This window comes from Nerophis ophidion, linkage group LG01 (genome assembly GCF_033978795.1).
Source record: "Nerophis ophidion isolate RoL-2023_Sa linkage group LG01, RoL_Noph_v1.0, whole genome shotgun sequence".
Lineage (NCBI taxonomy): Eukaryota > Metazoa > Chordata > Actinopteri > Syngnathiformes > Syngnathidae > Nerophis > Nerophis ophidion.
Genome location: NC_084611.1, coordinates 75,586,036 through 75,609,040, shown reverse-complemented (window position 1 = coordinate 75,609,040; position 23,005 = coordinate 75,586,036). Strand labels below are relative to the sequence as shown.

General features: G+C 40.9%; 1 protein-coding gene across 1 annotated transcript; it reads left to right on the top strand.

The window, feature by feature from the left end:
* Positions 1 to 1,713: 1,713 nt before the first annotated feature.
* LOC133559546 (ATP-dependent RNA helicase DDX39A-like) lies at positions 1,714 to 21,399 on the top strand. The gene is made up of 10 exons (XM_061911403.1): positions 1,714 to 1,843; positions 6,762 to 6,969; positions 14,841 to 14,968; positions 15,063 to 15,339; positions 17,639 to 17,757; positions 19,358 to 19,489; positions 19,561 to 19,670; positions 20,684 to 20,828; positions 20,898 to 21,045; positions 21,181 to 21,399. The coding sequence occupies exons 2-10, from the start codon at positions 6,762 to 6,764 to the stop codon at positions 21,195 to 21,197; spliced, it is 1,284 nt and encodes a 427-aa protein (XP_061767387.1). The 5' UTR covers positions 1,714 to 1,843; the 3' UTR covers positions 21,198 to 21,399.
* Positions 21,400 to 23,005: the final 1,606 nt, after the last annotated feature.

Genomic DNA, 23,005 nt, shown 5'->3' with positions numbered 1-23,005 from the left:
GTGGGGCAAAAAAGTATTTAGTCAGCCACCGATTGTGCAAGTTCTCCCACTTAAAATGATGACAGAGGTCTATAATTTTCATCTTAGGTACACTTCCACTGTGAGAAACAGAATGTGAAAAACAAAATCCAGGAATTCACATTGTAGGAATTTTAAATAATTTATTTTTAAATTATGGTGGAAAATAAGTATCTGGTCACTTCAAACAAGGGAGATCTCTGACTCTCACAGACCTGTAACTGCTTTAAGAAGCTCCTCTGTCCTCCACTCATTACCTGTATTAATGGAACCTGTTTGAACTCATTATCTGTAAAAAAGACACCTGTCCACAGCCTCAAACAGTCATACTCCAAACTCCACTATGGCCAAGACCAAAGAACTGTCAAAGGACACCAGGAAAATAATTGTAGACCTGCACCAGACTGGGAAGAGTGAATCTACAATAGGCAAGCAGCTTGGTGTGAAAAAATCAACTGTGGGAGCAATTATCAGAAAATGGAAGACATACAAGACCACTGATAATCTCCCTCGATCTGGGGCTCCACGCAAGATCTCATCCCGTGGGGTCAAAATGATCATAAGAACGGTGAGCAAAAATCCCAGAACCACACGGTGGTGCATGGTGAATGACCTGCAGAGAGCTGCGACCAAAGTAACAAAGGTTACCATCAGTAACACACTACGCCGACAGGAAAACAAATCCTGCAGTGCCAGACGTGTCTCCCTACTTAAGGCAGTGCATGTCCAGGCCTGTCTGAAGTTGGCCAGAGAGCACATGGATGATACAGCAGAGGATTGGGAGAATGTCATGTGGTCGGATGAAATCAAAATAGAACTTTGTGGTATAAACTCAACTTGTCATGTTTGAAGGAAGAAGAAAACTGAGTTGCATCCCAAGAACACCATACCTACTGTGAAGCATGGGGGTGGAAACATCATGCTTTGGGGCTGTTTTTCTGCTCAGGGGACAGGACGACTGATTGGTGTTAAGGAAACAAATGAATGGGGCCATGTATCGTGAGATATTGAGCCAAAACCTCAGTGAGAGCTTTGAAGATGAAACGGGGCTGGGTCTTCCAGCATGACAATGATCCCAAACACACCGCCCGGGCAAAGAAAGAGTGGCTCTGTAAGAGGCTTTTGAAATTCCTTGAGTGGCCTAGCCAGTCTCCAGACCTCAACCCCATAGAAAATCTGTGGAGGGAGTTGAAAGTCCGAGTTGCTCGGCGACAGCCCCAAAACATCACTGCTCTCGAGAAGATCTGCATAGAGGAATGGGCCAAAATACCAGCTACTGTGTGTGCAAACCTGGTAAAGACCTATAATAATCATTTGACCTCTGTTATTGCCAACAAAGGTTATATTACAAAGTATTGAGATGAATTTTTGTTATTGACCAAATACTTATCCACCATAATTTACAAATAAATTCTTTAAAATTCCTACAGTGTGAATTACTGGATTTTTTTTCACATTCTGTCTCTCACAGTTGAAGTGTACCTATCATGAAAATTACAGACCTCTGTCATCAATTTAAGTGGGAGAACTTGCACAGTCGTTGGCTGACTAAATACTTCTTTGCCCCACTGTATATTGTGAATCGTGACATGGTCTAAAAATATCGAGATGTTAAAAAAAGGCCATATTGCCCAGCCCTCCAACAAAAGATAAACAAAATACCCAGCTTGTTGTGCGTTATTGTTATTGCCCGTGTTATCGAGAACATCGGCATTTGCGTCGACCCGCCCACCCCGTGTGCGCATGCTCACTGTGCGGCGGATGCTTGCTTGCATAGTCACTAAATCAAAGGCGGTTGGAAATAAGACTAACCAAGGTTTTGAAGGTAATATACATTCTTCTCATATGTTAATAAAACATTCACCTCCTACAAACACACCTAAATAGTTCGTTTGCACTAACTGGCTGCTATCTAAAGTGTTTTGTATCGTAAAGTGGGCCCATTGTCGGTTGCTAACAAGCTAAACGCCGCGTTGTTTTTCGACTCTTTGGAATAAAATGGATCACGTAATTGCGGTAGAAGTGTAAACATTGCTTTCATTTATAGTCGATATAAAACCGAACGTAGTAGCAATGAGTCCGTAGCAGGAGTTGTTTGTTTACTAATAGTAATTCGTGTGCCGCGATTCGCTGCTAGTATGCTAACTAGTCTGGTCGGACGGAAGGTTGTTGACTCCTTTGCACGCTGTTGTGCACGTTGTGGGCTTGTAAGTCATCTGTATCGTTGTAATTACACAGATCACACAAATATTGCTGTCGAATCCATTTGAAAGATTTCGATAATGTGCACAATATGGATGCAGTTGCACAGTAGGGCTGGGCGATATGGCCTTTTTTTAATATCTCGATATTTGTAGGCCATATCGCGATACACGATATACATGTCGATATTTTGCCTTAGCCTTGAATTAACACTTGATACATATAATCACATTAGTATGATGATTCTATGTGTATACATTAAAACATTCTTCTTCATACTGCATTGATATAAACCATATTTCCTTAAAATGCCGCCGGGGCGCTAATTAATTTAAAGGCCTTCTGAAATGAGATTTTCTTATTTAAAACGGGGATAGCAGGTCCATTCTATGTGTCATAATTGATCATTTCGCCATATTGCCATATTTTTGCTGAAAGTATTTAGTAGAGAACATCCACGATAAAGTTTGCAACTTTTGCTTGCTAACAGAAAAGCCCTGCCTTTACCAGAAGTAGCAGACGATGACGTCACGGGTTGTCGGGCTCCTCACATCCTCACATTGTTTATAATGTGAGCCTCCAGCATCAAGGGATATTCGGACAGAGAAAGCGACAATTCCCCATTAATTTGAGCAAGGATGAAAGATTTGTGGATGAGGATATTGATAGTGAAGGACTAGAAAAAAAAAAGGCGATTACGTTGGGACGGATTCAGAAGTTTTTAGACACATTTACTAGGATAATTCTGGGAAATCCCTTATCTTTCTATTGTGTTGCTAGTGTTTTAGTGAGTTTAATAGTACCTGATAGTCGTAGGTGTGTGTCCACGGGTGTGTTGACGCGCAGTGTCTCAGGGAAGTCGACGGCAGCTTTATGGGCGGCACAAGCTCAGCTGATCTCCGGTAAGAAGCGACTTTTTACCACAATTTTCTCACCGAAACCTGCCGGTTGGGATCTATGTTCGCTGTGATCCATAGTAAAGTTTCACCTCCGTAAATTTTAAACAAGGAATCACTGTGTGTTTGTGTGGCTAAAGGCTAAAGCTTCCCAACTCCATCTTTCTACTTTGTCCTTCTCCAATATTAATTGAACAAATTGCAAAGGATTCAGCAATACAGATCTCCAAAATACCGCGTAATTATGCCGTTAAAGCAGATGACTTTTTAGCTGTGTGTGTGCGCAGCGCTCATATTTCCTAACAGCCCGTGACGTCAAGCGTACACGTCATCATTACGCGACGTTTTCAAGAAAAAACTCCCGGGAAATTTAAAATTGCAATTTAGTAAACTAAAAAGGCCGTATTGGCATGCGTTGCAATGTTAATATTTTATTATTGATATGTAAACTATCAGACTGCGTGGTGGGTAGTAGTGGGTTTCAGTAGGCCTTTAAAACCTCTTCTCACTCCTGCGCTTACCAAAGGCATGCGGTAAAAGTAAGCATGCGCTAATTATTTTAAAACCTCTTCTCACTCCGGCACTTACTAAAGGCATGCAGTAAAAAATTGAGTGTAATGTAAGGATACCATCATGAAAAGCAATTTAATAAAAAACGTTATTATGGTCTTATCTTTATGTAACGCGTGTGTCAAATACATACATTTGTGGAGACTATTAGGTTCTTGCCTTTCTATTTACTCTTTGCGCGCTTCCTAGTCACGTGACTGCCACAGTCCAATCAGCTGTAGTTGTATGCCGGTAGCAGGAAGTGACTGGTATGCTCTTGCTCTAATTACTCTTTGGGAACTCTGTGCTTTCTCCCTCGTCACGTGACGAGGGAGAGAGCACAGAGTTCCCACGCCGCCAACTCCAGCGTGCCCTGCCTGTCTGTCAGACCGTCGGCTCCACAGGTATATTAATAAAACATAGCTGATTACTGTTCTTTATAGCATACTGGTATTCAATAGCTTGGACCTTAAATCCTACTGAATAGCTCTTAATCTTCTTCCCTTTATGCGATTTCAAATTACCGGTATTGAAATCAGCCCCCTCCATTTTGAAAATGATGAAAGGGGAAGTGTCACTTGTGACGTCACGAGTTTGACCCGGCGGTAATACTAAGCATGCGCTAATTATTTTGCGAAACGAGTTTGACCCGGCAGTAATTCAAGGCAGGCGCATACTATATAGCCGGCGGCAATTCAAGGAAATACAGTATACATTTTAAACTTTCATGCAGAGAAGGAAATCACAACTAAGTGAGTTGACCAAAACTGTATTTATTAAACACTTATTAACAGATGACTTTTGAAATTATGCTACATATTAGCAGTAATGCTACTTTTCAGTAATGCGGACGTTGTATCGATCCGTTGTGGTGAAGAAGGAGCTGAGCCGGAAGGCAAAGCTCTCAATTTACTGGTCGATCTACGTTTCCATCCTCACCTATGGTCATGAGCTTTGGGTCATGACCGAAAGGACAAGATTACGGGTACAAGCGGCCGAAATGAGTTTCCTCCGCCGTGTGGCGGGGCTCTCCCTTAGAGATAGGGTGAGAAGCTCTGTCATCCGGGAGGATCTCAAAGTAAAGCCTCTGCTCCTCCACATGGAGAGGAGCCAGATGAGGTGGTTCGGGCATCTGGTCAGGATGCCAGCCGAACGCCTCCCTAGGGAGGTGTTTAGGGCACGTCCAACCGGTAGGAGGCCACAGGGAAGACCCAGGACACTTTGGGAAGACTATGTCTCCCGGCTGGGCTGGGAACGCCTCGGGATCCCCCGGGAAGAGCTAGACGAAGTGGCTGGGGAGAGGGAAGTCTGGGCTTCCCTGCTTAGGCTGATTCCCCCGTAGACCCGACCTCGGATAAGCGGAAGAAGATGGATGGATGGATGGGTACTTTTGGTAGCAATGCTTGTGCCCCACACTTGACAAATTAGAGTTGTCTTTTCGACATTTTCCCGCTTGAATCCGAACCACTGTCCGACGATGGACCCCCTGCGTTTTTTGGGGGGGAATTAATTCTTCCTGCATTTGTTACCAGATTGGCACCTTTTTTCTCTTGTATTACCACTCACACGGCTTCGCTAGCATCACAGCTAACGTTACCCATGCTGCTACCTCTCTGCTGGGCGAGGGAGTATACGTATGTCACGTGGGACGTGACAGTATGTGACGTATATAAGGAGGTGTGCTTACACTCTGTGAGATGGAGACACGAGAAGGAGTGGGAAGAGCCTGTAATGTAATGCCCGCAGCTAAGAACAACTGCGTGAGCACGTTTACTCGAATATCACAATAGTCATTTTCTATATCGCACAGAGACAAACCAGCGATATATCGCGAATATAGATTATCGCCCAGCCCTAGTGCACAACATGGATGCAGTCTCCTCATAGTATTATTCCTTTAATGGGGTGGTTCTCAAACTTTTTTTTTTATACCAGGTACCACCTTAAAAACACTTTGCTACCCAAGTCTCATTTATCCAGGTCAGGCTTGGGCAATTATTTTGACTCGGGGGCCAAATTTAATTGAAAAATGTGTCAGGGGCCGGTATATCTGTTTTTAGGAACACTAATACAAAACCTCACAATAATGTCTGATTGAATGCAAAAAAAACACCTTCAAAAACGGAATGGAATTAAAAATAAAATGTAGATTTTCATTTTCCTTAGGGAACTCTCCTGAAAGAATCAAAGTACTATCTATCTCCTACCATCCATTTTCTACCCCTTGTCTATCTATGTAATTAAAGAATGTGTGATTTACAATATTCATTATGAATGATAAAACACTGAATATTGAAAACATACGAGTATATGACATATTTTACAACCAGGCAAAAATGCAACAAAAAATGAACAAACAGCGAAATATGAACGCAAAGGGTAGAAACCTACAATCTGATACATCTGATATATCACTAAGCTTTAGAACTTTCTAGTAAAAATCTACTTCCGTGTCTGTCCCTTACATCCACATTACAGGCTGGCCACTCTGGAAACACTCCGTGGAAACGTTCCCCACCCACACTGCTTGGTGCCTGGTCTGAGCTGCTGTGACTTAGATTACCATAAGAACTAATTACATTACTAGAGTAACTAATTAAATTACCATAGGAAAAGTGCAGATTTCAACCACTGAAATACTTTGTATAGTTCAAGATATACGGTTTTGTTCAGATATTTGTGACGCGAGTACTTGTCCAAACTGTAAATTCCGATATTCTGGATAAGTTAGGATGTGTGTTCTCAGGGTTTCCCACACATTCATTTATTTGTGGAGGCCCGCCACGAAAGAATAGAGGCCTGGCCTGTGGGAAACACTGTACTACGTCATCAGTATTGGTGATGAAAACAACGCAAACGCAGTGGAACTCTAAAAAGAGCTGTCCAGTCGCTACCGACAATGACGCATTGAAGTGTGAAACACTATGAGTGACCACTGTAGAGATCAAGCCAGCAGCAAATACACACACTTACTTTAATGCAACACCATCACTATCCCAAACATTGTTCAATTGTCTGGTAGACTTTGGAAACAAAACACTTAATACACATTTGCAGTGTCCTCAACAGCAACTAATATGCATTGTTTTCTCACAGATGTCTGAAGCTGACGTTGATAACGAACTGTTAGATTACGAAGAGGATGAGGAGCCCCAAGGAGCCCTAGAGGCGTCAACCCCAGCCAACAAGAAGGCGGTGAAAGGGTCGTACGTGTCCATCCACAGCTCCGGTTTCAGAGATTTCCTCCTCAAACCAGAGCTTCTTCGTGCCATAATTGACTGTGGTTTTGAGCATCCATCAGAAGGTAAGTAACAGCGTTTTGGTGGCGGTGAGCAAAACATGCCACTGTTGGACCAGAAATGGTATCCCTTTCATATCATTTGTTAGATGCCTGGAGGTATACGTTGTTTATGACTGGGGATGTAACGATGATACAATTACATATCACAGTCAATATTAGCAATATTATCACTGTTATTATTATCGCGGTACGGTTATGTGCTCAAAAAGTACTTTTACACACTGAAATCTTTTGACAAAGTTATTTTTTTAACAACTAAAATGAAGACACTGTCAGAAAAGCCACTATTTTGCATGTTTTGTGTTTAATGCTTCACTGATAGTGTTTAGACTTAGTATTTTATCTGTTTTATTAGCTTAGATTTTATTGCTTAAAATATTGGTTTGAACTGTAGCACTTTAAGATTCATTTACTTGAAAAGTGCCTAACAAATAAGATCTATTATTATTTCTGGCTGGCATTGTGGCGTCCTACTCAGTTCAGCGGTTCTGGGACACCGTCTCTTTTCCTCTGAGTATAGAACAATCGCTCTGTTCTGTAAGTTTAGGTTGGGATATGTTGTTTTGTAATGAAGAAATATGTTAATGTCTCTGGTGTTGTTATCATTTGAAGGGTAACTACACCCTTTTTTTTGCAATTTTAGCGTATAGAAGACCCAATTTTTTGGGGGCATTCTAATTTCTAAAAATCGCCTCGTTCTAGGTGGCTAGCAATGCAACTAATGGAAGCAATCTAGTCTTCCACTAAAGCCTTTTGAAAATGCATCCAAAACTGCCAACAATACTTCATTTATTTTTCGTAACCTTTATAAAAACCAAGCTGTAACAACGTTGTTATTGTAAGAGCAAACATTGAGGAACTCTTTTTCTGGCGTAGCAACACATCGGCATGCTACAATGTTAGCGGTAAGCAAGGTACGGCAAGAGGTAAGCTATACCATCTGCATCAATAGCTGACTGGATTTGAATTTATAATGCATAATGCAATAGTACTGATTGAAAAAAAACATTAATACTCATTTGTCTAAAAATAGTCGTCTGTCATTTATTACCAAGTCTGCCATGATTATAAAACACTCGCGTTTGTTTCCAAAAGTAGAAACACTCACCAAATAAAAAAAAAAACTTTAAAAAAATAATAATTTTTTTTGATAATTAAAAACGGTAACACTGTTTTACCACGGTTATTATTTTGTTGTATCCCTAGTGGCAGAATATAGAAAATATGTTATGTTTACATATATTTACACGTTAAAAGTGCAGTTTCAATGTTGATGATTCGCATTTATTACAATAAAGAATGAAGGTTATGTGAAGCTGAACATTTTTTTATTTTAACCATTTATTCCTGAGGCTATAAAGTGTGCTGTGACAGACTACTCAAATAATCAGAGAAACTGATCCATAGATCAATCGATTACTGAGATAATCGATAGCACTAAAAAGTAGAGCTGCACAATTAATCTCAAGCAGGTGTGTCCAATTGATGATGCATTGATGATTAAAATAATTTTTTTTTCTTATGGTCCCGTAAAAAATGAATAGAGCTAAAGGCGTCATGTCATGGGAGAAATCCTAATAATTAATAAAAATACAAAGATTTGTCCTTAAATATGTATACATTTTATTTAGCATTTTTTATTAGACTGTTTTATTACAAATAGTATTCACACGTCCCCCACCTACAGGACCCCACCACCGCAAGTACATTGCTAACGAATGGGAGACTGAGGTTTTTTTTTACCAAAATGAAGAATAATTGTGTTAGGGGTTCTGGGAAAATATAATTCACATCTGAATCGTGAGTCATATCATAATTATGAATTGATTAAAATATTCAATAATCAATTGTTAATAACTTCTTAAAGGCCATAAGCTAGCAGTAGAGATGTAACGATATCAACATCCTAAGGTATGATATTATTACGGTATTAAGGCCACGGTACAAAATTATTGTGGCATTATATGTAAAAACCCCCACAAAAAAAACACTGTAAATACTATAGTGTGTAAACAAACTGAACATGAATGTTTAGGATAAACACTCTTACTGTAATTGAACACAAATGTTCTAACCATATTTATTACTACAAACATGTATTTTCAAAGGGCAAAGAATTGTGCGGAAACATCTACTGTGTCTCAACTTTTACTTTTTGAGAAGCAGTGTCCTATACAATGGACATTTTTGATCTCAGTTTGCAAAATGCAATTTCTCAGAAAAATTTATTTACATTATAACTTTTGATAATAGAAATACCTCACAAATTTAAGTTTATCTTCAATGGCTTGATCTTTTCCGGGTGATGGTAGCTTATCCAGTAGCTTCGGTGTGCAGCAGGTGCTTTCCCTCGGCAGGGTCAATCAATCAATCAATGTTTATTTATATAGCCCCAAATCACAAATGTCTCAAAGGACTGCACAAATCATTACGACTACAACATCCTCGGAAGAACCCACAAAAGGGCAAGGAAAACTCACACCCAGTGGGCAGGGAGAATTCACATTCAGTGGGACGCCAGCGACAATGCTGACTATGAGAAACCTTGGAGAGGACCTCAGATGTGGGCAACCCCCCCCCTCTAGGGGACCGAAAGCAATGGATGTCGAGCGGGTCCAACATGATACTGCGAAAGTTCAATCCACAGTGGCTCCAAGACAGCAGCGAGAGTCCCGTCCACAGGAAACCATCTCGAGCGGATCAGCAGCGTAGAGATGTCCCCAACCGATACAGGCGAGCGGTCCATCCTGGGTCCCGACGAGCGGTCCATCCTGGGTCTCGACTCTGGACAGCCAGTACTTCATCCATGGTCATCGGACCGGACCCCCTCCACAAGGGAGGGGGGGACATAGGAGAAAGAAAAGAAGCGGCAGATCAACTGGTCTAAAAAGGAGGTCTATTTAAAGGCTAGAGTATACAGATGAGTTTTAAGATGAGACTTAAATGCTTCTACTGAGGTAGCATCTCGAACTGTTACCGGGAGGGCATTCCAGAGTACTGGAGCCCGAACGGAAAACGCTCTATAGCCCGCAGACTTTTTTTGAGCTCTAGGAATCACTAATAAGCCGGAGTCTTTTGAACGCAGATTTCTTGCCGGGACATACGGTACAATACAATCGGCAAGATAGGCTGGAGCTAGACCGTGTAGTATTTTATACGTAAGTAGTAAAACCTTAAAGTCACATCTTAAGTGCACAGGAAGCCAGTGCAGGTGAGCCAGTACAGGCGTAATATGATCAAACTTTCTTGTTCTTGTCAAAAGTCTAGCAGCCGCATTTTGTACCAACTGTAATCTTTTAATGCTAGACATTGGGAGACCCGAAAATAATACGTTACAGTAATCGAGACGAGACGTAACAAACGCATGGATAATGATCTCGGCGTCTTTAGTGGACAAAATGGAGCGAATTTTAGCGATATTACGGAGATGAAAGAAGGCCGTTTTAGTAACGCTTTTAATGTGTGCCTCAAAGGAGAGAGTTGGGTCGAAGATAATACCCAGATTTTTTACAGAGTCACCTTGTTTTATTATTTGGTTGTCAAATGTTAAAGTTGTATTATTAAATAGAGGTCGGTGTCTAGCAGGACCGATAATCAGCATTTCCGTTTTTTTGGCATTAAGTTGCAAAAAGTTAGCGGACATCCATTGTTTAATTTCATTAAGACACGCTTCCAACTGACTACAGTCCGGCGTGTTGGTCAGCTTTAGGGGCATGTAAAGTTGGGTGTCATCAGCATAACAGTGAAAGCTAATACCGTATTTGCGTATGACGTCACCTAGCGGCAGCATGTAGATGCTGAAGAGTACAGGGCCAAGGACCGAACCCTGGGGAACTCCACATGTTACCTTAACATAGTCCGAGGTCACACTGTTATAGGAGACGCACTGCATCCTATCAGTAAGATAAGAGTTAAACCATGACAGGGCTGAGTCTGAAATACCAATTCGTATTTTGATACGCTCTAATAAAATATTATGATCGACGGTATCGAAAGCAGCGCTAAGATCGAGGAGCAGCAACATAGATGACGCATCAGAGTCCATCGTTAGCAATAGATCATTAGTCAGTTTTGCGAGGGCTGTCTCAGTCGAGTGATTTGCCCTGAAACCGGATTGAAAGGTTTCACATAGATTGTTAAACGCTAAGTGCTCATTTAGCTGCTCTGCAACAATTTTTTCGAGGATTTTCGAAATAAAGGGAAGGTGAGACACCGGTCGGTAGTTTACCATGAGGTCTGGATCGAGGTTAGGTCTTTTAAGGAGAGGATGAATAACCGCTTTTTTGAATGCAACGGGAACAGTGCCCGAGGAAAGTGATAAGTTTATAATATTTAGCACTGATGGACCTAATAATACAAAAAGCTCCTTGATAAGTTTCCCAGGAAGTGGGTCAAGTAAACATGTTGTTTGTTTTATTCCATTTACACGTTGTAACAATCCTTCTAATGTTATTTCATCAAAACGAGAGAAACTATTTTGGATATTTGCAGTATCCGCTGTATATACAATCGTATCTGTGTTACTATAACCCCGTTGTAGCTGGGACGCATTGTCTTTAATCTCCTTTCTAATAAGTTCAATTTTCTTATTAAAGAACTTCATAAAGTCATCTGCCGAATGGGTGGAGCTACTGGAAGGAGTCCCTTGTTGGGTTAGCGATGCTACTGTACTAAACAAAAATTTTGGATCGTTTTTATTAATGCGGATGAGATTTGAGTAATAATTAGTTTTAGCTAAGGTAAGCATGCGTTTATAAGTTATTAAACTATCACTCCATGCTTGATGGTGCACCTCAAGTTTAGTCGTGCGCCATTTGCGTTCCAGCTTTCTACATAATAATTTCTGAGCTCTAGTTTCTTCAGTAAACCATGGCGTACGCCTTTTTGGAGCCTTTTTTAACTTCAGCGGTGCTATACTATCAATGGTTTCGCGCAGTGCGTTGTTAAAGTTGTTAGTGAGGTTATCAATAGACCCCACATACTTTGGGAACGGTGCCATTACCGAGGGCAGTAGGTCCGCAAGAGTCGTCGTTGTGGCAGCATTAATGTTGCGGCTGCTATAGCAGTTATTATTATTATTAGCTTGCCGAACATGAGTCTGAACTTCGAATTTTATAAGGTAATGATCGGACATTACTTTAGTATACGGGAGTATCATAACTTTGGAGACGGTGATACCTCTGACAAGCACTAGGTCTATCGTATTACCGCTGCAATGCGTCGGTTCATTTATTATTTGTGTAAGACCACAGCTATCAATTATAGTCTGGAGCGCCACGCACGGTGGGTCCAATGGGGTATTCATATGGATATTAAAGTCCCCCATTATAATTATATTATCGGCGTGCGTCACTAGATCAGCAACAAACTCTGAGAATTCATTAATAAAGTCCGAATAGGGCCCTGGGGGGCGGTAGATAACGGCCAGGCACAGAGGCAGAGGTGTGGCAGACTTCATAGAAAGCACCTCAAACGATTTATATTTATTATTTAAGTTAGGACTAAAGTTAAAGTTTTCGTTGTATATTAGTGCGACACCCCCTCCCCTTTTGAGGTGACGGGCAATATGCGCATTCGTATAGTTAGGAGGGGATGCCTCATTTATCGCAAAAAAGTCGTCTGGTTTGAGCCAGGTTTCGCTAAGACCGATGACGTTAAGGTTGTTGTCTCTAATGACCTCATTGACTAATAACGTTTTGGGAGACAAAGATCTGATGTTTAGAAAGCCCATATTATAGGTAGTGGGCTGTTTTAAGGAGTTGTTGATAAAATTATCCGTAGTAGCAATATTAATAATGTTGCGTTTATTATGCGCAGTGTACTTAAAATAATTACGACCATATCTAGGAATTGATATGACGGGAATTTTCAGATTGTCTACTTGGCGCTGCGATAAACTGAACGCATCATAATTTGCCACCTCAGTAGAACGCATGTCTAACTCTGACGAAGTCATAGATACAGTAGAAAAAACATTTTGTGAGTTGTGTATTATTCTACGAAAATTGCTATGTGTACAGGGATCATCCAGCCTGGCGCTGGCTAGTTCTAACTTAACTGACTCCATACCCAGGCTAGCAGGCTCTGTAATTGCCTGTGACCGGGCTTGCTCTAGTGCAGTTAGTCAAATGTGGCTCAATGCGAAGTCTATGTTCCGAGACAAGAGGATAGCGCCTTCCTGGTTAGGGTGAAGGCCGTCTCTCCTCAGCAAGCCAGGTTTGCCCCAGAAAGAGGGCCAATTATCAATAAACGTAAATCCCTGTTGTCTGCAGAAGCTATCCAGCCACCTGTTAAGAGAGACTAATCTGCTATATCTCTCATCATTGCCTCTCCCAGGCAGGGGGCCAGAGACAATTACTCGATGCCTGGACATCTTTCTGGCGAGATTACAAGCCCTGGCTATGTTTCTCTTTGTAATCTCTGATTGTCTCATCCTAACGTCATTGGAGCCAACGTGTATTACTATATTCGCATAACTAGTGGTGCGGTTAGCCTGCCGTACGTGTTTACTAGACCTGTTGCGAGTTAGCTCCCTAAGATTAGCTTCAATGTCAGGTGCTCTGCCCCCGGGAATACACTTAATTGTGGCTGGTTTGCTAAGCTTTATGTTTCGGGTGATGGAGTCCCCTATAACTAAAGTGTGGTGCCCGGTAGACTGGGGTGTAGGACTAGCTAAAGGGCTAAATCTATTATGCGTCTCAACCGGTACACCGTAGCTTGTAGGCCGATTAGGGCTGCTACAAGCTGGGCTAGTTAGCTCGCTACAGCTAACGCTAGCAGATGTGTCCGCAACATCTAAAGTTACGAAATTACACTGCTCTAACTGGCGGACACGGCTCTCTAGCAAAGCCAACCTATCCATGAGTAAAGTGCACGAAGCGCAGGAAGCCATACTCACAGAAACTTTCCGTCGCCGAGTGGAGTGCCAGCTGTCTTCGGGAAGTGGTGGTCACGGTGGCTGGGGAGAAGCTTCCTTCAGACCGGCGCTGCCTTTCTCCGCTAGCCTCGTTAGCTTAGCAGCTAGCTAGCTGAGGGCGGAGTGGTGAGACAGAGATCGGGTGATTTGCAAGTTAAATTGAACTATTAAATATGTTCGATAAGTTGTAAATAAAGCTGCAAAACAGTTAAAATCACACAGATAGAACGATACTTAGCTTTTTTGCAACAAGAGCAGTCAGCGAGCAGTCATTCACGTTGACCCGGAACCGGAAGATTTTCACCGAGTCTGATTTGGTTTGAATCGCTCCAGACGAACGTGGCGCAACAGAGTTGTCGGCAGGGGTTGTCTGTTAGTTAGCAACACAACTCAAAAAGTTATGGACAGATTTTGAAAAACAAAACAATTCCTCTTTTCTCCTACGAAGTGGAACACACTTCACTTCCCACTTCTTATTTCTCTCCCCTGTATAGCGCTCCACGGCCCCACATTTCGATCTCGAGCTGTGCAGAGGATTTTGGGAGATTTTTATTTTCAAGCGTGCTAAAGCAAAAGTGTCACGCGTCACGGCATCATTGTGAAGATTTGGAAACCGTGGCATCTACAATACTGTTACATCCCTACTTAGAAGCCAATAGACACTTTTGTAACATGGTTTGAAAAGGTTTTATCATTAGTTTTGTACCAATATATTGAGAGAACTGGTTTGAATTTATTAGTCACACCAAGAATAGGATTGAATCGTGAGTGGTTGCAAGATTAACATCTCTCTAAAAAATGATTTCAATATCATTTGGTTAGTTTGTGTTATAATATAGATGTTGAAGTTTGCAAATGTTAGGCATTACATGTATGCTGAACATATCCCATGCAGTCTTTAGAGGCCTTTTTTAGGCTTTTCTTCTGCCTGTTTATCAACTATTTGTTGTATTTGCAGTCCAACATGAGTGTATCCCCCAAGCCATCCTGGGCATGGACATCCTGTGTCAAGCCAAGTCTGGTATGGGAAAAACTGCAGTTTTTGTACTGGCCACCCTTCAGCAGATTGAACCCATGGACGGACAAGTGAGTTTACCTTTTGATTTGAAGTTGTAAAGAATTTGGGATTAGGTTACAATTACATACAGTGAGACTAACGCTGCGTTTACCTCTGCGCCAGGTGTCGGTCCTAGTCATGTGCCACACTCGAGAGTTGGCCTTCCAGATCAGCAAAGAGTACGAGCGCTTCTCCAAGTACATGTCCAGCATCAAGGTGTCCGTCTTCTTCGGCGGCTTGCCCATTAAGAAGGACGAGGACGTCCTGAAGCAGAGCTGCCCTCACATTGTTGTGGGCACACCCGGCCGCACTTTGGCTCTCATCCGCAACAAGACCCTCAGCGTGAAAAACATCAAGCACTTCGTGCTCGATGAGTGCGACAAGATGCTGGAGGAGCTCGGTGAGTAACGTGAAGTCTTACCTAGAAGAAGCGGGAGATAGGTTTGCGCAATATTTGGCCGACGATAGTTTTTAATACTATCGTTATATTGTGATAATACATGTTGACACATTCAAGCCGTGTGAACAAATGCAACTTCAGCATAACGAAGCATTCTAACCAGCGGCTAACGTCCCCCCACAGCGTAAAATCCCTTCTAAGTTAGCAATTCTCGCCTCCATGTCAGCAACTACATTTCCTACAAGTATCATCCCTAGAGGACAATGAATAGCTCAACATGCTACACTACACACTGTAAGGGAATATGCTAACCACAAGCTGGAGCTCTTGATTGTAAACAAAGGTGTGCGAATTGATGAAAATATGGACTGTAACGATTCCAAGTATGATATTATTTGATCGATACTACAATGGTCGATATTTTTTTAATTCTAAAAAATATTTGGTCGTTTTTGAAGTTTACAAACTCAAGAAATAAGAGCCAAATGTGGAATGCGATTTTTATTTTTTTTAATTGATATTGTTACATCACCACTCTGCGTTTTTGTTTGATTATAATTGTGTTTAAAACTATCAATAATCTTGCAAAATTTACCTATCACTACCAGCGTCAGTTTTACCAATACTGCCCATGTATTGGATCGATTCCCACGTTTCTAGTATTTTACAAAACTAATGTAAAGTTTTAACCAAGAGTAGAATAAATGCTTATTACATTTTAACAATAGGTTAGATAGAACCATGTTACCACAGAAAATAACTAGACATTACCAGTACATTAGCAAGTAGATTAATACTAGTTTTGAGAAAATTATATACTGTAAATGACGCAATGTTACTGCACACGTCAGCAGTTAAATTGGAGCCCTTGTAACCTGATCTGAAACGAGTCGATTATCATTTACATACCAAATAATTAGGGGTGTAGCGGTACACAAAAATTTCGGTTCGGTACGTAGCTCTGTTTAGAGGTTACGGTTCTGTTCATTTTCGGTACAGTAAGAAAACAACAAAACATTAATTTTTTGGTTATTTACCAAATTTGTAAACAATGGCTTTATCCTTTTAACATTGGGAACACTATAATAATTCTGCCAACGTTAAATTAAACTGCCTCAACTTGTTGCTCAGATTAAATAAAATGACAAAACTTTTCTTCTACATATAAAAAGTGCAACATTTAACAGTTTCAAGTGAAATCCTCATGCTTAATTTATTACAGCATTTGGGAAGCCTGTAGTTGATTTTTATTATGTAAATGTTATATTTTTATCAACATGTGATAGCAGGGACCCTGCCATTCAAAACTAGGCCGCTAGATTACTAATGATTAATGTAACTATAGCTGAAAAAATAGCACAATAGCAATAGGAGAGACTATTCATCCCTGAACACCATAGAGTTCATGTAGGCTTAATGATGCAGTTACATTATTATATTACTAGCATACACGCACACACACACACACCGCAAAATGAGCTAACGTTATGCTAAAAGTCAATTAGCCTTCACCTCAAGCCAGGACTGCGAGCGAGCTGAGCTGCTGTTTGTTTCTAGAACGTCATCTAGAACGTTGACTGGGAGGTGTTTGTTATAATTTGGGGAGAGTGCACTGCTCACCTGCTAAACACCTATCTGCTCGACGTTGAAGCACTGACTGCATGCGCTCTGAATACACACTGCTGATTGGCTGTTACTGCTCTGAATACGCACTGCTGATTGGCTGTTACCGCTATTTATGTAACCAATCAGATGGTTGTGTAGGTGGGACAATGCTGGGTGCTGTGTAGGAGACAGAGGCAGAACGGAGCGGAGCAGCTTGTTAAGACTCTTGCTTAGGCGGCTACTTCATATGTTCGTGTGGAAACTCTTTCGGTACACCTCCGAACCGAACCGGAACCCCAGTACCGAAACGGTTCAATACAAATACACGTACCATTGCACCCCTAGATAGTGTAGATAGAACCATGTTACCACAGAAAAGAACTAGACAATACCAGTACATTAGCAAATAGATCAATACTAATTTTGAGAAAATTATACAACTGGAAATGACGCAATGTTACTGCACACGTCAGCGGCTAAATTGGAGCCCTTGTAACCTGATTTGATACGATTCGATTATCATTTACATACCAATTATTTTTTGGTGAGTTACTGTTCGATCAGGAGGATGCGATATGTATCGCAATGTAGATTTCAGGCCGGATCGCCTATCACTAGTAGATGACAATAATTATGAGATGACTTCACTTGGCTTAAAGGAGTGAAAAACCGTGTGATGTCTTTATCGTCACAGACATGAGACGTGACGTACAGGAAATCTTCAGGCTGACCCCTCATGAGAAGCAGGTCATGATGTTCAGTGCCACGCTAAGCAAGGAGATCCGCCCTGTGTGCCGCAAGTTCATGCAAGATGTGAGTTGTTTTTTTCTCTTTGAAATGCGCATGTTGTCTTATCTCTCAGTAGTTAGGTTGTTAGCGTTTCTAAGGTGGTATCATTAGGTGCAGCACGATGAAATGTGATAGGTTTGTATTTTCATCTAATCAAGGGTCAAACGTCATAGCCCATGTTTTAAGTAATATGGAATGTTTATGAATAATTTAGTTAGAAAAAAGTTTAGATTTATTTTCTGTTGTTTCGCATAAAGAGACTGTCTTCAACTTTACTCTAGCCGCAGATATGCACTGTGAAATTATTTACACAATTTAGAATTTACATAGCACGTTTTTTAAAAATGTTTATTTACATTCCATAATTGTTTCCAAACGTTGCCTGTCACACGGGCAGTAAAAGGGCTGCTCAAACAAAACAGAAGTCATCGTCAGGGACCCACTAACTCTGGAAGCTAGCGTTCCAATCAGTAAAACAGACTCAATAACTCCACGGCGACGTTTGGGTGAATTGACTGAAGAATTTGTGAAGCTGAAACAATACAAAAACAATGCCATTGTAAGTTAATAATACTAAGTATTAATAATAAGCCCAGACACTCGTAAAAGTGTTAGCATATTAGCTAATGCTAATGGCGCTAGCATCATTTGATTACAATAGCACGTGCAAATATGCATGAAAACAATCCTATAGGCATCACACATGGGACGCTTTAGTAAGTGTGAATAGTTTGTTTTTTTGTAAACGTTGGTTGATGAGTAAAGAATACATACAAGTAGAAACGCTATGGATGACTAGAAGACTGAATGCCACTTTTACTTTTCGGTTTAAAGCACCAAACGGAAGGAAATACTGGAGCACCTGCATTGAGCAAACTTGTCCTAAAGATGGTGCCATACCTCAAATAATAACACACCTTTTCAGTGTCTGTTTAATGGAAACTATTTATGGAACACAAAATATTATGGCTGTTGGTAAAGAAAAATCCATAAATTAGCCACACCATTTTTATAAGCCGCAGGATTTAAAGCGTAGGAAAAAAGTAGTGGCTTGTAGTCCGGAATTTATGGTAAAATTTGTACAACCTGGATTCTACAATCAAATTAAAATGTTTTTGGTTTGTTTTAACTGTTAGCCACCAGAATGGAGGTTTGCGCTTTTAGCTTAGTCTGGACATAAAACAATACTAAAACAGGTCTGGTAAAGTATGTAGTGTTAAATGAAAACCGAAGAATCAAAATATAAACATGCAGAAAAAAACAGTTGCTGTTTCAAAACATGCTTAATTATCACCTCTTCATCTTACGTCTCCAGTAAAAGTCACAAGTGCATTATTTCAATGCCCACTGTTTAAAGTTAGCCAGTCGTAGGTGCGTCACATTTATTTACCTTCCATGATTGGAATCCATCACAGATCAGCCATGTGACCAGTTAGCCAAAATGTCTGCGAGTTAAGTAAATAAGATGCAAGAAGCCCCTCTCGCTTTGCCCACTTGTGGCTGTCAGTGCTAAAAGTCACACTCATGGGTAGATGATACTCCTGGTTCTAATGCTGCCCGGGACAAAACACATGTCCTTGTTCCATGAGAGGGACTAATGTCGGCCACCTTTTTTGGCGTGTAGCCGATGGAGGTGTTTGTGGATGACGAGACCAAGCTGACCCTCCACGGCCTCCAGCAGTACTACTGCAAGCTGAAAGACAGCGAAAAGAACCGAAAGCTCTTTGACCTCCTCGACGTGCTGGAGTTCAACCAGGTAGGAGCAAAAGTGTATTTATTTAAGTAATGTTTATTTGTAAAAAATACATAATGCTTTGGTTCCGTTAGGTGGTGATATTTGTGAAGTCCGTGCATCGCTGTGTAGCTTTGTCCCAGCTGCTGGTGGAGCAAAACTTTCCAGCTATTGCAATCCACGGAGGAATGCTACAGGAGCAAAGGTAAGCTGTGCCAAGTTATTATTCCTAAGCTTTATTTTTTTCAAACAAGTTACATCCTCATTAGTTATGTAGAAATATGCAGCTCTATTGAAAACAAGCTGAGGTTAGGTATTGATTTTAGTTAGGACAATGTGCAAACACGACGAGTTGAGTTTATACTAAAAAGTTATATTTTGGTTTCAATTGACCACATGACATTCTCCCAATCATCCATGTATCCATTTTGGTATAAACTCAACTCGTCGTGTTTGGAGGAAGAAGAATACTGAGTTGCATCCCAAGAACACCATACCCACTGTGAAGCATGGGGGTGGAAACATGCTATGGGAATGTTTTTCTGCTAAGGGGACAGGACGATTGATCCGTGTTAAGGAAAGAATGAATGGGGCCATATATCGTGAGATTTTGAGCCAAAACCTCCTTCCATCAGTGAGAGCTTTGAATGGTTGATCAAATACTTATTTTCCACCATAATTTACAAATAAATTCTTTAAAATGCCTACAATGTGAATTCCTGGATTTTTTTTCACATTCTGTATCTCACAGTTGAAATGTACCTATGATGAAAATTACAGACCTCTGTCATCATTTTAAGTGGGAGAACTTGCACAATCGGTGGCTGACTAAATACTTTTTTGCCCCTCTGTATATGTTATAGTTATTTGAATGACTCTTACCATAATATGTTACGTTAACATACCAGGCACCTTCTCAGTTGGTTATTTATGCGTCATATAACGTACACTTATTCAGCCTGTTGTTTACTATTCTTTATTTATTTTAAATTGCCTTTCAAATTTCTATTCTTGGTGTTGGATTTTATCGAATAAATTTCCCCCAAAAACACGACTTATACTCCAGTGCGACATATATATGTTGTTTTCCTTTATTATGCATTTTCGGCCGGTGCGATTTATAATCCGAAAAATACGGTAATCAAAACAGTAAACCTTTAACTGAAATATCAACATGCGCCCTTCAGAATAATCCCTCTGACACAAACAATGTTGCAGGTTATCACGCTACCAGCAGTTTAAAGACTTCCAGCGGCGGATCTTGGTGGCAACTAACCTTTTTGGCAGAGGCATGGACATCGAGAGGGTCAACATCGTCTTCAACTACGACATGCCTGAGGATTCCGACTCGTACCTCCACAGAGTCAGTGGCGCTTTAACCTCAAACTGTTGATTGATCCTCCCTCTCACGCATGTCCTCTCTGAACTTCAGGTGGCCCGTGCCGGCAGGTTCGGCACCAAAGGGCTGTCCATCAGTTTCGTATCCGACGAGGCTGACGCCAAGACCCTTAACGAGGTCCAAGACCGCTTCGAGGTCAATGTGCCAGAGCTGCCAGAGGAGATTGATATCTCCACTTACAGTAGGTTGTCAGACTGTATGCACAAATATATAAACATGTTTATTCACGCAAGTATCATGCCCTTCCCCTTTTGAAGAATTTAGAGCACACCATTTATCATTTTTACTTACTCTACCTTCTCTCTCTTTGTCGCAGTTGAACAGTCCAGATGAATCCAGTTTCCAGTGAAGTTCTCATGTGACCCCTTGGTGTTCTTGTCATTTCGTTAGGGCGGAGAAAAAAAAGCAATGTTTCACTGCCACTATTGGCAAGTTACTTTTTTTAAATTTTATTTTGACATGTCTGCTTGTTCTCGTGTGTTTCTTTTTAAACAATGTTTGGTCAAAGAAATAAACATTTTATACCTTATTTTAATATATTTGTTTCAGTGTAAATTGATCATTAAACCCGATTGATTCCGTTGGTCAATGCTTTTACTCGCCAGCAGAGGCCAGCAGTTACCAACAACACTTGCTCTGGAAAACATGTTCTGCATATCCATTTGTTTTTCCTTCCGTTCATTTTGCCTTTGACAACTAAACTTAGCAGTAAATGTTTTTATATCTTGCTCAAACTGCTGCAGTTTTTTAGCACATTTCAGAAAACCCCAAACTGTTAAAATATTAGCGCTGTCAAACGATTTTAGTCAGAATCTTCACAGGGTTTCTGTGGATTATTTCGATTAATCAGTCCTAATTAGCAAAGAAGGTCAAGAATGAAATCATTTTATATGAAATGGACATTTCTAAACTGACGTGAATTCACATTAATGTGGACTTTATTTATTTTAAGGCGGAAGTGCTTTGTTGAGCCGTCCATTTTCTACCGCTTGTCTGTATTTTAATTTTCCTGAGGGAACTCTCCTGAAGGAATCAATTGGTGTTGGATCTTATCAAATAAATTTCCCCCCAAAATGTGACAAACTCCAGTGCAACGTATATATGTTTTTTTCCTTCTTTATTATGCATTTTCGGCTGGTGTGACGTACACTCCGGAGTCATCTATCTATGAGCTTCCATATCGGATGTTTGCTTGGACAAACTACCTCAACTGCGTTGCCTGAGATGTTTTGGGGATTTTAAATCATTCTGCTCTGCAGCGAGATCAAAATGATTCCCGGGCACGGCCACCGCTGCTGCTCACTGCTCCCCTCACCTCCCAGGGGGTGAACAAGGGGATGGGTCAAACGCAGAGGCTAATTTCACCACACCTAGTGTGTGTGTGACTATCATTGGTATTTTTAACTTTAATTGTGTAAACATTTTCAATCCGATTAATCCACATACCGTATTTCCTTGAATTACCACAGGGCAAATAGTATGCGCCTGCCTTAAATTACTGCCGGGTCAAACTCGTTTCCCAAAATAATTAGTGGATGCTTCGTATTACCGCCTGGTCAAACTCGTGACGTCACGAGTAACACTTCCCCTGTCATCATTTTCAAAATGGAGGAGGCTGATTTCAATACCGGTAATTTGAAATCGCATAAAGAGAAGAAGATTAAGAGCTATTCAGTAGGATTTAAGGTCCAAGCTTACATCACACTCAAATTTTTACTGCATACCTTTGGTAAGTGCCGCAGTGAGAAGAGGTTTTAAAATAATTAGCGCATGCTTACTTTTACCGCATGCCTTTGGTAAGCGCAGGAGTGAGAAGAGGTTTTATATTAATTAGCGCTCCGGCGGCAATTCAAGGAAATGCGGTAACTTGAATTCACAATGTGGACTTTCTATTTATTTTAAAGCGGAAGTGGCTTGTCGAGGCATCCATTTCTACCGCTTGTCTGTAATTTAATTTTCCTGAGGGAACTCCTGAAGGAATCAATAAAGTACTATGCATCTATAAACTTCCATATTGGCTGTTTGCTTGGCCTGAGACGTTTCAGGGATTTTAAATCAGTCTGTCAAATGATTCCCGGGCGCGGCCACCGCTGCTGCTCACTGCTCCCCTCCCAGGGGGTGAACAAGGTGATGGGTCAAAT